This window comes from Tetranychus urticae, chromosome 1, assembly GCF_039701765.1.
Source record: "Tetranychus urticae isolate SD_2017Ah chromosome 1, NJAU_TeUrti_SD_1.0, whole genome shotgun sequence".
NCBI classification, from domain to species: domain Eukaryota; kingdom Metazoa; phylum Arthropoda; class Arachnida; order Trombidiformes; family Tetranychidae; genus Tetranychus; species Tetranychus urticae.
The window spans coordinates 19,499,526-19,518,327 of NC_142958.1; the positions used below are offsets into that span (position 1 = coordinate 19,499,526).

The 18,802-nt window shown below is 31.6% G+C and overlaps 1 protein-coding gene across 3 annotated transcripts; it reads right to left on the reverse strand.

Annotated features, from left to right (window-relative positions):
• Window positions 1-224: 224 nt before the first annotated feature.
• On the reverse strand, window positions 225-16,933 carry LOC107359110 (beta-hexosaminidase subunit alpha). 3 transcript variants are annotated; one of them, XM_015925557.3, is made up of 9 exons: window positions 16,287-16,933; window positions 4,887-5,387; window positions 3,429-3,530; window positions 3,038-3,176; window positions 1,518-1,867; window positions 1,218-1,413; window positions 1,026-1,116; window positions 841-948; window positions 225-603 (listed from the first exon to the last, which is right to left on the reverse strand). In XM_015925557.3, exons 1-9 carry the CDS (start codon window positions 16,386-16,388, stop codon window positions 432-434), a joined length of 1,761 nt encoding a protein of 586 aa, XP_015781043.1. In that variant the 5' UTR covers window positions 16,389-16,933; the 3' UTR covers window positions 225-431. The 3 variants fall into 3 exon arrangements, with proteins under 3 accessions (XP_015781043.1, XP_015781046.1, XP_015781045.1); XM_015925560.3 differs by lacking the exon at window positions 16,287-16,933 and adding an exon at window positions 5,511-6,596; XM_015925559.3 differs by lacking the exon at window positions 16,287-16,933 and adding an exon at window positions 5,499-6,588.
• Between the last annotated feature and the right edge of the window lie 1,869 nt (window positions 16,934-18,802).

Below are 18,802 nucleotides of genomic sequence, written 5' to 3' on the forward strand. Positions count from 1 at the left end.
AAATTAGAAACTGTAAGTGAAAAGAGATTAGAGTAGATCCCTTACAGATGTATTCAAACAATTCTGGCTGAGTTCATTGCTCTTGAAATTTATCTTTCAATTACACAGTCAGCCTAACAAATTGAGTAGTTAATTGAGAATGAATTTTCAACCATACTCTTAAACTACAGATTAGATTGTTCAAGAGTTGGTTGGTTACCAATAGAGGAATGACTTCGGAGTAATTATCTTTTAAAATCAATGTACTTTAATTATTTATATTGCAAGTAAATTTTGCAAATTTTGGTTAATCTTTTGGTGATAACTGAACCCTGGATTAAATCATCGATATTATTTGACTATCCATAAAATATATTAATGAGAACATTTTCTTGAGCTTGGATTTTGATAACGACTATTTTGTTAACATTTGTACAGTCTATTTGTTTTATTTAAAATGACTTGAAGACTGTAACGAAATAAATTAACAGAATAAAAGAGGATAAAAACAGTGACTGGTTATTGACTATTTGCATGGAGGATGAATCAAGGGCACCAAATTGAAGATCCAACTCCCATGAGCCACAATATCCATTTGTTAAAGGCTGAGCTTCCACTCCACGTCTATGATGAAAAGAAAGAATAATATACAGAAAAAAATTAGCACAAAATATAATAGCAACTGCAGATTTCATGGCATTAATATTACAAGGATGTGAATCAATTGAAAAGCCAATTGATGCAACATAAAAGATAGTAAATTGGGACTTTTGCATTGAATAACATTAATGAAAAAATGGCACGAAAATAGGAAAAGGACAGGAAATGGGACAATTGGAGAGCACCAATTGATCTTTATACCTGAGCATTCGACATCTTTGTTCATCAAGTCTGAAAAGTGCACTATCAGAGTCATTTGTATCACCAGGATGACTCCATAATCTTTCAGCAACAGCTGAAGCTCTAGGCCTGCGAAAAAATAGAGATAAAATTAAAATTAATAAAAATAATTTACAATTTCAAGACAAAAGGAAATGTCAACTTACCACAGTCTTGAGAGTAAATTGACTTGATCGACATATTCACTCCACATGCAAGCTTCTCCTCCAAGAATGAATTCCTTTTCCTCGTCCGTTGCTTGATTAGCGATAAAAGGAATGAAAAAAGGTTAAAATCAGTTAGGTTTGAACATTTTTGGAACGATTGATGAATAATGTTCAAATAATGTTAATTGTTACCATTTACACCTAAAACAGGATCACAGTTGTAGTAACTTCGCCAGTCTTCACCATAATGAATATAATTAAGATACCAACACGAAGACAAGATGATTTTATGGCGTCTTGCTATGATTTCCTTGACATGTCTTTTCCAACCGTCTTTTTCATGATGAGGACCACCCTTCCAAACTTCAACAATGGCATCTTTAGAAATCTTGATAAAAAAACAGATAAAATTAAAGGTTTTAAAAGAACTAATTTTGGATAATAAATCTATGATTGATGTTATTCATTTTCATTCCAAGAGATGAGACTTACTGTAACATTATTATCAATTGGATCCTGCCAAACAATGTATTTATAGCCCAGGCTTTTGATATTTTCAAGGGTTCTGTCAATGTAATACTTTTCAACTTGTTTCATTTCCGTGAAACGCTTTGTATCCATAAAATTACGAATCTCTGGACTGCTTTTCCAGCAATCATAATAAGCTTCATCCATACCCAGATGGATAAAATCATCGGGAAACAAGTTTTTAACTTCAGTATACAATTGACGGAGTATTTCAAAGGTTTCATTTCGAGCAGGATTTAAATTTTCATGGGACGAGTGTTTACCATACACGGATTGAGCAGGAGTGTCACCATCGTAGCAAGTTGTCAGTAAAGCTGAAATTAAATAAGAAATTAAAGGAAACGGTTAATGGAAGTTGAAAAGGAACATAAATAATAATGTATTTCAATCATGGAAGCCAATGTTGAATCACTTGCAGTTGAGGAAAAGTAATTTAAATCACAAATTAAAGTCAAACAATTTACATTGGTTGACATAATTTAGTTGGTTCAATTTAATTCGAGCTTCGATTTTAGGTTAAAGACAAGAAAATTGAAATGTTTAATTTTTCTTCACAATTTTTTCAATTACCATATTTTTTTCACATTAAACTGACAATCTAACCATGAATGGCCTGAAATTGGAAACATTGTCGGTAATAAATGAGTTAGATGAAGCTTTAAATGTAATTTTTTTGATTGAGTTGTCAACTTGTCAAAAACAGTTTGAAACATTTTCAATTAAATACTAACAATTGTTTTGCCACATAAATAATATCTGGATCTAAGGCAAGGAGAGGAAGAAAATGATGAAAAGGTTGAATAATATCTTACAGTTTATCTGGAATGAAATTTATTAATATTTTAATAAGAATGGGAAATTGTATTGAAAAAATCAATTCGAGTTTAGGTGTCTATGGAGGAAACGCTTTAATCAACCATTACAATACAAGAAAGTTTCACTGATAAAATGATATAATCAACAAAGGAATCGAGTTAAACTGATATTAAATAAAAATAATTTCTTACAATAAAAGAAGAATCGAACTGTAAGCTAAAACTTTCAGGACTTTTTCAGGTAGCTTTGAATATAAAATTCAAACTCTAGTTGGGCAAAGACTTGGCAAGGTTAATTTACATTGATATTTATACTTAATGCTTCATAATATTTCAGGCTTTGAATGAATCTGCTGATAAAAAAGGTTGAAAGTAAAGTTCAGCTGAACATCAAAATAGAATGACCAAAGAAGCATGAAGATAAATTTTTTGCTTGAAAAAATAGCCTTTTCTTATTTTTCCTCTTCATCTTTTCCTTTTCTTGTTTCTTCCAGAAAACCCAGGCTTTATTGAAAGATAATTTATGCACATGAAAGTGGACACAATCAATGTGGATACAATCAAAGTAGGCTTTGCTCATTACCATTCATCAACATTGCATATGCATGATGATTGAATGTTTAGTTGTTTGATGATTTGCATCTTATCCTCGTCGTGATCATAACTTACATGGAAATGCTCGTCCCATTACTTTGGTGTGTCCTGGTGTATCAATTTCAGGGATAACTCTGATTCCTCGAAACCTTGCATATTCAATCAACTGTTTAATATCTTTCTGGGTATAAATTAGTCGATCATTGTAGGCTCCCTGAAAAAACAAAGAAACAAAAATTAATAAGTGATTTGACAAATTAATGTGACAAGAATTGAAAAACCAGGTTCAACCAGGCTTTCAATCTTGAACTTATTGGTTAGAATCTGGAAATTATGATGAAAAGACAAAAGCTTACACAAGCTGACAGCTGACTTCATACAGTCTACAGCGAGTTAACCTTTGATTACTTTTCATCTTAATTACTAGATTGAAAGCAGTGTAAATAATTAATCATTAACTTATTACCAATTTGGTTAGATTGGGAAAAACTTTACTCTCCATGGGAAATGATTGATCGTCAATAATATGCCAATGAAAAACATTGAATTTATTCCAAGACATAGCATCCTATTAAGAATACAGAAGCAGAGAAAAAATGTTAATTTGAAAAATGTATTTCTGGAACAGTAATAATACAACAATTATAATAAGAAATTGAAATTTTGCTCGATTCAACGGTAACCAAACGTTTGAACAGGTTGATATTAATAACAATGAAAGGATATGTGAAGTAATATTTGAAATCAATATCATTGAGAGAAGTGATTGAAAAGAATGGAATTGAAAGAGAAATGAAAAATTTAGGAAATAAATGATAGATTATACTTAAAGTGATATTTGATGATGATGATGAAGATGATGATTTGAAAAGGAGGAAAGGAAAAATTCATCATAAGATTGTTGATGGTTAGTCAAAATAGAAATAATTTTATGAGTTTTTACTCGCATTTTTGCTTGTAACTTGAAAAACACAGCAATAGCATTAGGAGAAACTGGATCAGTTTTTATTTCCTATTAGCAGAGGAAAACTCAGTTGTTGAGGGAAAAATAGTAAAGTGAATTCAAGTTTTAGTAAAGCTTAAGTACTGATGATGAGAAGGGAAAAAGTAAGCAGAAATATATTTCAAGAGTTTTCAGGTTAAAAGTAAGGACCATTAGTTGTTAACAAGCTTATATTATTGGGTTGATAGCTACTGTTGTTGTTGAGTGATGATGAAAAATAATGGTGAACAGAAAGACGAGAAAAGGAAATGATACTGACGAAGAGAATAAGATAATAGATGAAGACAGAGAAGATGCAGATTGAGATGAAGAGTCATGAGGGAGGCAAGCTGAATTAGACTTTAATTTACTGATACTTTCACCAGATTATAGACATTCAACTATTTTCACTGGAAACACATTTTTACACCATTTAACCTTTCTTTATCTACGAGCATTTCCTTGGATCACTTTTGCATTCTATCGCCTTTGACTTTGATTCATTCATTTAAGAGCACTTTGTGCTTATACAGTTTAGTCGAAATTTTGTGAGATTGACGTCAAATAGATTCTAAGGACTCTAATTTACGAAGACAAAGATTGGTATTCAGAACACATTCTTTAGCTATTGATTTTTAATAATCTACAAGATAGTAACCAAATTAAGAGTTGAACCAACTATTTGAAGCATTTAGATGAATCTCTGGTAAACACAGTCGCCTAATTGTATCAACTGGAAGCTCAACAGCTGACTCTGTCTGGTTGAATAGCTTTAGCAAAGTGATCGGGATAATATTCATTGACAGTCGAGAAATCTATTCAAGGTAAATTTCAGCTGCTAGACAGGATTAAAATGGAATAAGAAATTTTTTTCATCGCTTCAAATGTTCAGAAGCTGTGAAATTATTAAAGGCTGTGGTTTAGGCGAAAATGATAACTTACAAGATTCTTTAGTAACACTTTCATTGGGATAAAATGGCGAGCTGTGTCAATCATGATTCCTCTGTACGAAAATCTTGGCCAATCTTCGATTCGAGTTGAATTGATTAGGTAATAACCAGTTTTTTCGTCAATGTATACAAGCTGGGAAAATGTTTCCAAACCGCGAAGAGCGCCCCAAACTGTTTTGGCTCTAAGTGAGGCACTGGCATCTTTATCTGGAATGGTAAGGCTATATTTTTCGTTATCACCAAATTTTGGGTAACCACAGCGAGTGTCATCGATATGAACCTTGAGAGATTCAAGTTCCTTGTGTTTGGGTGATATGGTTTTGGATCTGTCAATAAAGATGAGGCCTCGGTAACGTAGGAGAGCTGCTTCAATGATTTCACAATTAAGATTTGATTTAAGCTCAAAATGATCAGGACTTAAGCTATATTGTAATGTCATTCGGGTCCATGTTCTTGGAAGAGGCCAAGGTGATCCAGGAGGTGATCGTTCTCCCTGAGAAAATAAAGATAAAGAATGTTAATTGCTGTGTGAAAGAGTAAGAGTTATCAGGTGATGGATGGCAACTTTGAGCAAAAGCTAACAAGTCAACAATTGATATCTTACTCAACTATTTACCGTCAAAATTCAACAAACAAACGTCAAGACACTAATTTGTAACACGAAATTCTGAATAATTGGATCACTATTATTATAATGATCATCAAATCAAGATGAAAATGGTGTAAATCTCTATATTGATTGACATTTCTTGTGTCATTCAACTTGTCATTATCCATCATTAAGACACCCACAAGAATGCTCTATGTGACCAATTGAGATCACTTATGTTTTGATCTGATTTGGAAACATCAATACATTTCCATGTAGTTGACATGTCCAGATAATATCCAAAATATCCAGTCTATCTTTAGTCTATCTTTAACTTGAATCCAATTCAAGTAACTGAAAGTAATTCAAATTGAATTAATGTATAACTTATTTCTTCAAACATGGAACATGATGCCAGAATAGTTACTGTAGATTATGTGAAACCAGTTGACTTATCTAATAAATCACAGTAAATGATGGTAGGCCTGGAAATTTCATTAAAAGACCACTTTGTATGTCATAATTGAAGACCACTGAAAATACGTCAAAGAAAAGTGATGTTTAATTGTCGTCAGCTGAGTCAGGAGAAATTATAGATTCTGAAAAAGTTGTTCTGTAATTCGTAATTCCTAAAATTGAAATTATTAACCATCTAAAATGCATCTAGTTGGCAAGAAGGCATTTATGTCAACATAGTGGAATAACGTTGAAATGACTGAATAATCGTTAAGCTGGGCCATTTTTGCAACGGTAAATTCAATACATTAAAAACAAACGTGATGGATATGGTTAGTGAGGAAATTTTAAGCACATGGTATCAATTTCTGGGCTTGAATTGATAATATTTAAGGATGGTAACAGATGATTTTGTGAAATCTCTTTGAATCTTATGACCAACTCAAGGAAGCACAAGTTGAAAGAAGGGTTGAACTTAAATTCATTAAACGATTATTACTCATCAATTAAACTGATTGTCTGTCAGGCGACAAGCATTGATTGATTGTCTGGAGTGATTGAAAAGCTGGACAAATTGTCAAAATTAAACATTTAACAATTAACAATAAAATTGAATTGTCATAAAAGTAACACGTAAATTGAAAGCAATACAATGGGGAAGCTTTTTTATTGGCTGTTTTTTACACTTGATTTTTTCCGCCAATTTTAGTTTAAGGCTTTTCCCCAAGGATAGCATTAAGCGAGTTTCATTACTGCCTTTACCCTTCATAACCATTGAATTTGTTTTTTGTTTTCTCAATTAAATATAAATTGTCATCAAATTAATGCTATTTTTATGTTTTTTTTGTTTTTCTGATTTAATTAAAGAGTGAAATGTGAAACTACTGATATAGTTGAGTCCAATTAATTAGTGAAATGCTGTTTATTTATGAGCAATCCTTCAAACTGTGTCAAAACTGGTGAACCAAAAGTGTGTAACCCTAAAGGAATGAACACTCAGAGAAGACCGCTATTCAATTAGAGTCTATTTTGATCGCTGTGATACATTGTTACATTATTGTTGGCCCACCATACCAAAACTAGATTTATTGGTCCACCGGGAGAATAAAAAATTGACAAATTATGGATAAACTCGTAAGCCTACTGAAAGTTCAAGGCTTAATCCTAATGGTAAATTGTCAGTATCCATTCATGCTCAACAGATTTTTGATAGAATTGATTCTATTACAATTTACCTTTGAGTTTTTCCACTCGAAGTGAGGAATCATTTGCTCTTTCTTTAGCTTTAAGACTTGAGTTGAGTTAAATGTTGAGTCAAGCAAAAATAAGTTCAATTCTATTGAATCTTCAATTGATCATTGAATTTGGTGAACTTGAAAGGGAATACGGTTTTCCATTACATTCAATTGGTAGGTGAAAATCATACCGATTCATCATGGTTTCTTATCTATTTATTTTGACTTTCCATGATGATGAGATAAAATAAATGCCGAGTTGGTTAACAATAGCTTCTAATGGTTTACAATTTTTATACTCCAGGCATTTTTCATTAGATTTTCAGCTCACAATTTTGTCATTTGTTCACTTGTCAAATTATATGCTCAAACCAAGTCTAATACTAATTTACATTTTCCTCTTCTATTGCAGAGTTTACAAAATTGGATTCATAAAAAATTCATACATTTTAGGAAAAACTATTCGTTATGGAATTCGTTATACTGGACTTCAAAACATTTAATGGACTAAGTTAATTTTGCCGAGAAAACATGAGATCAAATTTCATGACATTCACCCACAAAAATTGTCATTATTACATCCATCATCTTCCATGAGTTTCGGAAATCTATGGGTACAGATTGAAAAAAATATCTAACCAATGTTAATCAAAATCTTATCAATCTTATTCTCTTTTCTCGCAACTTTAACAGAAATTCTTGATTCAATGGATGAACGGATATCAAAAAAGCTCACCAAGACAAGAGGAGCATCTAAAAAAATGATACCACAAGCCACACATCATTGCCCTTTCAAGTTTATTTTTTTCAAAGCCATCTCCAGAAGCTGAAGCTGAAACCAAGCTATGCAGAGACCAATCTTGTTTGAAATCTGACTTCATAATTACCAGTGTCTGAATGGTAACAACAATTTTCATGTCAGTTTTAGTCAATCAGTTCTAATGGTCACTCTGCTCAAATACTCACCCTTTCATTTTGAGCTGGAAAGGAGGAAAAGCAACTCGAATCATACACATTGTATTTACCATTTCTTGAGAAAAAAAAGGTAATCGAATTGAGAGGGAACAGGAGCAGAAACCGTAGGAAAAGTTACTAATTTTGCGTTTCATCTATAATTATTTTCAGTTAATTCAAGGTATCCATTACTTTTGGTTCCAAGGAAAAGCAATCAACAACAATGTGTCTAAGACTACCATGGGGCTGTTAACGATCCCATTGCTTTCGTAATTGTGTTCATGGTGAAAATGAGTAACCTTGTAAGCTAGTTTCAACGAATAAGCTTCTGGTTTCAACACAAAAAAAGTTCTTATGTTATTAGGATCAAGAAAGGAAAGAGATGGGATTCTACTTGAATTGAAGCAAACACTTTTTTTGGAATAATGTTGATTGTTGCCTCTTTCACTTGATGTTTCCTTACCATTTCCAACTAAAGAAGTCACGTTGACAAAAGCAAGAGGAAAGTAAACAAAGCAAATGGATGTAAAAAAAGATGAAACAATAAGATGATTCAAATTAAATTGAATTTTACACTATTAAATTTGAGGCCCATTTAGTTCATCGTTTTCATGTTTGCTGAACACTTGAATGGCAAGTAATTTAAGACAACGACAACATCCGTTGGACAATCTGTTGAAGTTTCCCCAAGCCAGGCCCATTAATATACATTACATGGTTGCAATTTAGCTTGTCACATAAATTCATTAAGATGAAACCGTTAATCATGCTTCTTTGTATGTCACAACTTTAATAATCAACATTCGTAGATTATTCTGCTTCTGATCATTTCCTTTTTCCAAGTTCACATGGAATTGAGGAGAAATGTTGAAAGCAACAAATTAAGCAGATTTAATTGATACTTTACCCTTTATGGAGCCCTTTATTGTCAAATAAGATGTAACGGTTGTCTTTTGTATATTTACATTTAAGTGAATAATCAGGGAAAAAGTGAATAGGAAATGTTGATTAGATTACAAATATTGAAAGCTTCAAGATTTGAATTCCTTCTTCTTTCTTAACACTTGAGTAAAAGCTTATTCAGCTCAACCAGAATGATAAAATTTCAAATTTTATTTCAGTTTGTTTTTTCGTCTTTATTCCTCTATTCATCATCATTATCATCATTTCGGTTCATCATATTCTAAGTTGAGCTTTTCTCTTCTTTTTTTCACCACAACCAGAGCAACATTTTTGTGCAACATTAACCACATTTGTGCTTTAACAATGTTTTAAATCTGAATCGTAGGGTAAAAACACAAAAAAACGACTGAATTAACAAGAATGAACCAGGCAAATGCTCATTTTACGCTCAAGTAAACACATGGTTTTAGATACAAGATTTGACTAGATAAAATGCATTTTAACATTGGACCTTGATTGACACAATTAAGAGTGATTGTTCAATATTGTTCTGTTTCAAGTTTCAGGTTAAAACAGGTTGGATTTAAATTAAATTAAAATGAGTAAATGTTGTGATCTTGTAATGTTTACAAAAGGAATTACGGTTTTACTCGAATTATTATGGTTGAAGTGAAAATTGTGTTCAACTTTAAGGTTGAATAATGAATTTGTCTGGGTAAATATTAAACTGGAATTTATCCCAATTTAACTGTTAGTTTCGGTGCAACGAGTAAATATTTAGATTTATAAGAGGATTTACAAAAGATGGAAATTTTCTTTCAGTTAATCCAATAATTGGAGGTAAGATTAAGTAAATGATTAAGTAAATTATTGGTCTTCAAGTCTTGGGTTAATAAAACAAGAAAGAAAATCATTATTATAATAGACATGAAGGGTAAGCTTCATCAATCTGAATCGGATCATTAAGAGATTCACTTGATCATCATCACCATCATCATCACCACCATCAGCATCATCACCATAATCATCAATATCATCAAGTCAACAACCAAATTGGGTAAACTTGATGCTTGTTAGGTTTAGGTCAGTTATTACCACTACTTTTACTGCTTATTTCATGTACATGGTTATTTAAGAGTGAGTAAAATAAACTGTTGAAATTGATGAAGATAATGATGATGGCTATGAAGAGTTGTAATGAAATGTTGAATTTTTGCTGCCAAAATTGCTAACCATCCTGAAAATCAACAGCTTGATGGACGCGTTAAACTGTCTACCACTAATTGTTGAGTATAAAATTTGGTGAAAACCCGTGATCAACCTAATTATGCATGTAAACTTGAAGAGTTTCTTCCAATGTGCGTTACCATCTTTCTTGGTAGCTGTTGAATCAATGAAGGTTTTAGAAAGTAACTCATGACCAGTTCCATTTTACTGTTGAAATAATCTGGTTTTATCCAACAAAACGTTATGTTGACCATTATCATTACCATTTTTAGCATTACTAATGCTACTATTTTAGGTTGATGATGGAAGTAAGCAAAGCACAGGAAATCATGCTGGCAATCTTGAATTCGTTTCTCTTCTTCTTTGATATAAGGTTAACCCATAATCCTGGAAGATGGACACGCACTAAAAATTTTGTCAGATATCTCGGTCACAATAGGATAACAATATGAATAAAATGATAAATGAAAGGAAACAGAAATACATTTAACGAAGAAACTTCTAGAGTTGATGTCTAGAAATGTTAACAATAGGTTTGAAGGTATCCAAATAGATTCACAGGTGAAATCACAGAGGTTGGAACCAATTGATGAACATTATGTACTTGAACTCAAATGAACGTACGGGAAATCGATTCAATGTTGATAGATTACTAATTTTAATCAAATTTAGAGCACAATATTCACAATTTCAATATAGATTATCCAGTATTTTACGGGTACCATGCATATAGTTCTGTAAAGGTCTATGTAAAGGTTTTAGCTACTAAACAATAATGACTTACAATAGTATGACAATGAGAATGTACAGCCAAAGTGAATAAATATGAGTTATTAAATTGATTTAACTGGAACTTATGGTTAAATTTGATAAATCCAGATTCCAAATTTAGAGCTAAAATGCTTAGATTGTTCAAAATTGATTGTGTTATTTCTTTCTGTGGACAACCTTCATCGTATGTTGTCTTTCCAAATGCTTCATGAAATTGCATTTTTCTTGGGTAAGATATTCACATAAGCTGCAAGAAAACTTGGCATTGTAGGTCAACAGTTGATGTCGAGTAATGGTTTTAAAATCACCAGTTCTTGGGTTTTTACTAGCAAGACATTCTTGACAGCCACACTCATAAAAGTTAACACCAAGCTTGATCTTTTCCACATTGAGTTTGAACAAGAAACTTTCGTATTCCGTGTCATCCAGTTTTTTGCCATCAACAAGGTAATAGAAATAAACCTTTAGCTCGCCCTCTGGTCCATTGACAACCATTTCTAACAGTTCATTTTCGCTGTCTTCAGAGTTATGTAAAACCTCTGTCGTCTCATGTTTAATTTCATTTTTATGCTGATTTTCATCTTGACTTTCTAGTTGATTCACAAGTTGATTTGTACTTTGAGGTTCATGATTTTTTTCCCTCTGATCACCAGGTCCAGGTATGCTTTCATCTTTCTTATTGTTATTCCTTGAAATGAGAAACATGTGAAAGCATTTCATGAAAAACTGTTTGGGATCCGATTCCCCAACAGTTTCCGTAAGTAAAGCTGCAAATTCATTGAAATCAATGGGAATATTTGCAAAGTCCAAGAGTCGCTTTTGCTTGGTAGCTGAACGTCGAGTAATTCGGTGTGAATGGATAGCCGATAATGGTGATCGTTGATCACGCTGTTTAGATGTTGAAGCTACTGGTGATGGTTCCACTCTGCATCGTTTAACCATTGTAACAATAAATTAATAAAATTTTTTTTAAAATATACTGTTGATGACACGGTGAGAAAAACCTTCAAATATTGTAAGCTCTTTTTCACAGTTTAGGAACAAAAATTTTATAAAAAAACTCCAAGTCAACCACCGACCGTCAAAGGTTGATTAAAATATCACATTTAATTAAAAAAAGAATTGTAAAAGATTAAATTTACCAGCAAAAACCATCTTTCAAAAGAGATTCTTGAAAATGGTTTACAAAAAAAAACAAAGAAACTTATTTAGCCTTTGAACTTGTTTTGAAACCAATGGTGCCAATGGCTAACCAATGGGAGACTAGAAAGAAGGGAAAAAACGGTAGGGGAGGAAAAGTAAATGTCACCTTGGCAACTTGGGTAAATTGGGTAATTGGGTAAACCGGAGTTGGTCTTTGGTAAAAACTGGTTAATTAAAGGTTAATACAACGGAAATTTAAACGACTAGTTTGAGAGACTATCATTTTTACATTTATTTTAACGTTAATTGTTATTATTTCTTGAAACATTTTTGTGATTAGGTTGCCATTTTAACCGTTGGTTAAATATTATGATCCGAATACGTTTGAAACGCTGTCGACAATAAAAGGTTAACCAGGAAAATCACCTTCGTAAGTAAAATATCATTTTTCGTTCGTTTTTTTTCTGTACCTCTGAGTTTTGGTTGCAAAATTTATTTTTTTTGCCTTAATTCAATCTTTTACAGTATGTTGCTCTTTCATCTGCATCTCATCTTAATCTATTTTTTGGCTTAATAGCTCAATTTTTTTCAAATTTTGATACAATAAGAAGCTCTTTACTTCCTGTGAAACAATCTCTTTTAAACAGGTTACCAAAATATAAATCAATTTGATTGGGTTCAATAAATTGGACAACTTTTTGTGATACCTGATACCTATTTCGTCTTGTTTTTTTGCGCCCTTTATGGAGAGAAAACCATCAAAAAATCAATATACACCATCTTCGCCGAGTCAAAGTTTGCCAAATTTTCTTCGCTTCATGTCATTTTTACTGCTAAAGCTCTTACTAACTTTTTCATCTGCTTTATTTTTTTTGAATTTGTTCATCTTCAATGAGCCATAAACCTCATACGATTGGACGCGGTTTTTCAATGTGTACTACTTAAGTAAGTAAAACCGATATTTTATTTACAACTAGAGTTGATGTATGCTCATTTCGCCTTGTATCGTATCACCATGTATTGTTTATGTTCATTCAATATGTTGTCCGATCGATACAATAGTGAATAGAATAATCTATCAATGATCATTTCCACCATTCTTATGGTACACTTTTGTCTTTCATTCTAACTGTTTACTTTTTCTTTGTTATTTACTTCAGGCACCGATAAGCAAACAATATTATTAAGTAATTTTCGTTGATGATAAACAGTGTAAATAGACTTGCTGGTGTTAATCGTTTGTAATTACCCGAGTATATAAGCTGTTAACAATGGCGATAGAGGACCATAACTCACCAAATGATTGGCCAGCCTTCATCTCACTTTAATCAAACATAATTACTAAATTTCAGGAATTTAAAAACTTAACGGTTAAGTGATTACACCTGAATCATCATCGATTGTGACCCAAGCATAACCCTGAATCACCTAAATCATCTAAATTGAAGTTATCAAGATATTATTAAGATGAATGGCCGTTAGTCGAACAAATGAAGCCAAGTATTCCAACCTGATTCGATTATACAATATTTAGAACCTGAAAACTGATGATTAAGTCAAAGGCTTGAGATGCGATTAACCTGTTTTTTATCAAGTTTGATTTCTGCGAAAACATCTGTACTTTTGGAGGAACCATGTAAAAAATGGAGGATAAAGAGGATTGGAAAAGATGAAACTGAAAACAGCTCAAAATTTTGTTTATAATGGTGATGGTAGCAGAAAAACATGATGAAAAAGAAGTTTTTAAGCGGATAATGATACTAATGATAAAGATGCTGATGAAAAACAAAAAAAAAACGGTGAATAGAAGGATAAAAGATTGATGGGTTTGTTATCAAAAGCAAAGAAAAAAAAGAGGAACCTTAAAAGCCGATTATTCACATCTTATTTTTTTCTAAATGGTTCGTTAATCAACCAAATGCTATTCAAATCATCGTTAATGCCTTTAATCAACTTAAACTAATTGTTGGGTTAGCAGGAGGAAAAAGAGAAAGTTTTCCCCTCTTTTCATCTCATTGGTTTTTCGTTGTATCAAATACCAATTTTACCTGACAATATTCAACAGCAATAAGGAGACAATTGGGTCAAAAATAGTGCATATTAACCAAACTAATTAAACATTTAGTTTAACCAGTTTTTTTGGTATCCACTTTCTCATCGTTAACATTCACTGGTAATGTATATTTACAGTAATGTGATAAAACCAACTCTCATCAATATTGTTGCTAATAATTAGCACTTTGTAGGTGAATTTACAGAAAAAAGTATCTTATTATTACATAAACACTGTTAACCCAATTTGAGATCAAATGATGGACGGAAACTTTCAAGATCAAGGCCAATTGTTCAATTTAAATTTTCTCACTGCAATAGATTAAAGCCTTAGCGAACAGACGAATCAGGCTAATTGGAGTTTCACTTCAATATTTGACATAAATGATAGTTTCGGTTTTCATCCGGCTTTCATTATTAGATTAATTGATTACTATTTGTAACATTTTAACTTGAACTTGAAACATTGGTCGATAAAGCTATTTTCGTTCATTGGTTAGCCAAGAAAATTGCTGTTTATTTCAAATCTTTCAAGTTTCAATCATAAATTCACAGAGAAATTTTCGAATCGATTTGATTCCAAAGTCAACTTGAAAAACAATCAAAATGCAACTCTAATGTTTACCATATTATTAATAGTTTCAATTTTCACCACAGATGCAAACATTGAAACAATCGAAGTAATTGAAGATGAAAAAGATGAATTTGCCAAACAAAACAATTGATGAAAATATTCATGGTTGAGAAAAGGCTTATTTCATTATTATCATTATAATGTTTCGCACCGTAAACCTGATCAAATAACGATTATAATGAAATAATAGAAATGCGATTAAATTTAAACCAACATGAAAGGTAAATTTGATTGGTAATATAAATAGTAAATTAATGAAGCGTTTAGATAAAAGTTGGTTAAAGGCTCCAAAGGATAAAATGAATGGCAACGATGAAACTGATGATGAAAATGAAGCTCATGGAAAGGATGGCAAAAAAAAGGTTAATATAAAGAAGGAAGTGAATGAGATTTTCATTGCTAACCTGACAGAAGATTTGACAATCAAGATGATGGCTGATGATGAAAATAATGATGATTTAGTGAAAAGGTAATGATAACAATAATAATAATGATATGGTGAAAAAAAGAGTCTTTTCAATGGTTCAGTAGAATCATTTCAAGATGAAACTTTTTCTCCTCAGTTTTGTATCCATGCTTTTTTTATCCTCCAATGCAAAAGTTAAGTTCAAGTTTAAATTGCAACAAAAGTACAGTCAACATTTACTTAGATTTCAGTTTGATGATAATTTCACTGAAACCAAGTAAACGGTGAAAAGACTCATTCTTTTGTCCCTTTTGTTGCTTGAAATATATATTTTCATCGATTGTTGTTTACGAATGGTTCATCATTATCATGAATGTTAATCACAATGATGACAATTTAACGTTCATTTTCTTACCTCAAAGTAAATGGTTTTACTTGGTTTACTTTGCTTAACAGTTACATTAACATTGACAAAAAGCTAAATGAAATTACGTTCATCTTTCTATTATTAACTATCACTAACTGAATCAACTTATTGTAACTCTTTTTACCTTTTTTTCAGCTTCATTTCAATACAATTGAATTTTAAATTTCATTTGGTATTAAATTCAAAGACAAACGTTATTGTATTGAAATGGCGATCCAGTTGCATGTAAGGCTCAAGAGCATTTATGCACCATTGACCTGTTTTATTAATTTGTAAGAGAAGAGAAAACCTTTTTTCTTCTTCAAAACATTCCATTATTCAATTTAATTCAATTTAACATGGTTATCAGCATGTTTCATGATTCAGACAAGCTAACCAAAAGTCAGGAAGCGATGAGACGCACAATGTTTGCATTAAACATTGAATGACAATTATTGCCTTTCCAAAGGCCTTTCATGAGTGTAAAAATATTTGTAATTAACAGCATTCAGGATAAATTAGTTGATAAATTGGAGTTGGATTCAAATTAAAAGCTTGAAAGGTTCAAAGCAACAGATGATTTGGACTTGAGTGAAAACCCAAATTTTGAGCTTACCTTTAATGGGTATCGAGGTTCAATGTATGTTACATGTCCTTGTGTATATGAAATGGCACTTAAGATTAACAGGTAAAGTCTCCAGAAGAGAGGGTATTTCATGATAAATATGAGGTGAAATCTGGTTAAACTTGTAATTGGTGAATGTGTAACAATGAAACCAAATTAAACCAGAATCATGGTTAAAGGTTTTGAATGTAATCCAGGCATTTACCAGCAATGAAGAGTTTAAATGTAAATGGATAAAGCAGACACAATGTAAATATTGAAAGACTTTTATTAGAGGAAACTATTTACTGATTAACAATTAATTATGATTGTTAATTTTGTTTCCTTGACTTTTACTTTACTCGTTGAACAGTTGAACAGTTATCCTAATATCATCTTGAAATTGATACACAATTCTGTTGAATGATTTGCTGAAACTGATGATTGTTTAAATGTTTGTATATTTTCGTGTGTTTGTTGTGCGATCAAATAACGGATCGAGTTAAGCAATCAACTGTACAATTGTAGTGATCTGTCAATTTGAAAACTAATTTTATCTCGTCAACAGGTTTGAACAGCAAGCAAAAAAGAGTTTGAAAATGAAGGCTCAAAATTGTGCTCAACTTCACCGCTGAACGCTTCATCATCCCATCATCATGGTTCCCTTTATCTCGTCTCACTCGGTTCCCTCTCTCACCTCTCTTTGCCCGCCTCTCAATCCTCCCCTTTACCTTGTAGCCCGTCATATCGTTTCACATCATCATCACCATCAACACCAACAATGTTTACCTCTGTTCCTTGACAGGTTCATTGAAGGTAAAATTCATTGACAACCCAATCAGTCGGTCACACCAAACTATTGTTATTAATAAATCAAATCATATCAAAAACTGAGAAAAGAAGAAAAAATTTTACTCTTTATTATTGCTCTCATCATGTTTACAACGGATGCCAATCATTTTGAATATTATTTTATACAATTTACTCATTGTAATTAAGCGACAACAAAAGCCGTTTACATAAAATTTGTACATAAAAGGAAATGATTGTAATAATTTGTGTAAAAAACATTCCAAATGCTTAATTGAAGCTGAATTTCCAGAAATTCTATTATTGAATCTTTCTGAGTTACGATTAAATCTAATTTTTGTAGTAAAATCTAAATCTAACTTACTAACTACTTCCTTTTGTTGTTAACTGGAAAACTCGTAAACTGATGTAACTCCGAGAAATTAAAATAACTCAACATTCCAAGTCATTCCTGAATCATCTAGACAACAGTAAAGACTGAAGTTTCTGGAATCATTTGAGTTCTTAAGTTTACTCGGAGTTTATCGTATAGAAGCTCTTTGAAGTGAACGAAAATCCATCGAAAAATAAGATTCAGATTCGGGTGACTGATGGCAATTTGAAATCTAAAGGAAGGCTACGAACGAAAGAAAGATTTTTTGTTTTTTTTGTATCGAAATTTCTTGTTGTATAACAGATCAGTCAAAAACTATTGTAATGTGAACATTTTGTAAAAGTTTTTTATTTTCGAAAAAAGTTGTTCGAAAATTGTATTCATGATAATTAAAGTTGTAGATGGATCTTTTGTGAACAAATAAACTGATTAAATTGATATTTGTTTGTTTCTTATTTTCATTTTACTTTGAATGAAAGGTAATGAAAAAAGGAAAGAGTTTGATTCGAAGTTGAAACAAATTGATTATTAATTTTCAGGTTATCATTAGCTTTTGGGTGAACCTGAAAAGAAAAGCAACTTTTCTCTCTCGCTATTCAATGATTCACTGATTATTCTGTTATGATAACATTTCTTTTGGTTCCCAATGGTCATTAATCATTTCAACGTTTTTCTTTCCTCTTTTATTCGACTTTACTCATGTCTTTATCCAATTTCATCAATTCATCTGATTCCCTATGAATTCAAATAAGTTGCAGTTCATCTTTTATCCGTAACTTCACTCTCTTTATTTCGTCCCTTGTTTTGCCTTATGTCTGACATTTCTCGAATCGTTTGTCATAACAACATGAGATCCGACTTTATTCATACCATAAGTTCATTCCTTAATCTGAGCAAGTTCAAGAGTTTATTGAGAAAAGAAGAAAAGAACAAGAAAAAGCAAAGAATAAAGAATCTCGTATTGAATTCTGAATACTTCCCAAGAACTAAAATCATAATTATTTGATTAGAAATGAAGAGAAGAAAAAAATTCAATAAAATATTAGCAAAATTAGTTGGAATTGCACGATTTACGATATTCATGGATTTATCAGAGATTTAATGAAATGTTTCTCAAGCTTATTTGCTCATTGTATCAGAGGATCGAATCAAGAACTGAATCCGAGTAAATAACTGGCAATCGAGTTTATTATTAGAAACATTTGATAATCTGATTCAAGTTGCAAAAGGTTTGAACTTGAGAGCTAAAGAAAATCTGATGCAATGGAAACTTTTTCTTCTTTTTTCCATGAAATTCTGGTCTCTTTTTTCATCCAGATTTTGTTGCATTTAAAGAGCATAAAGT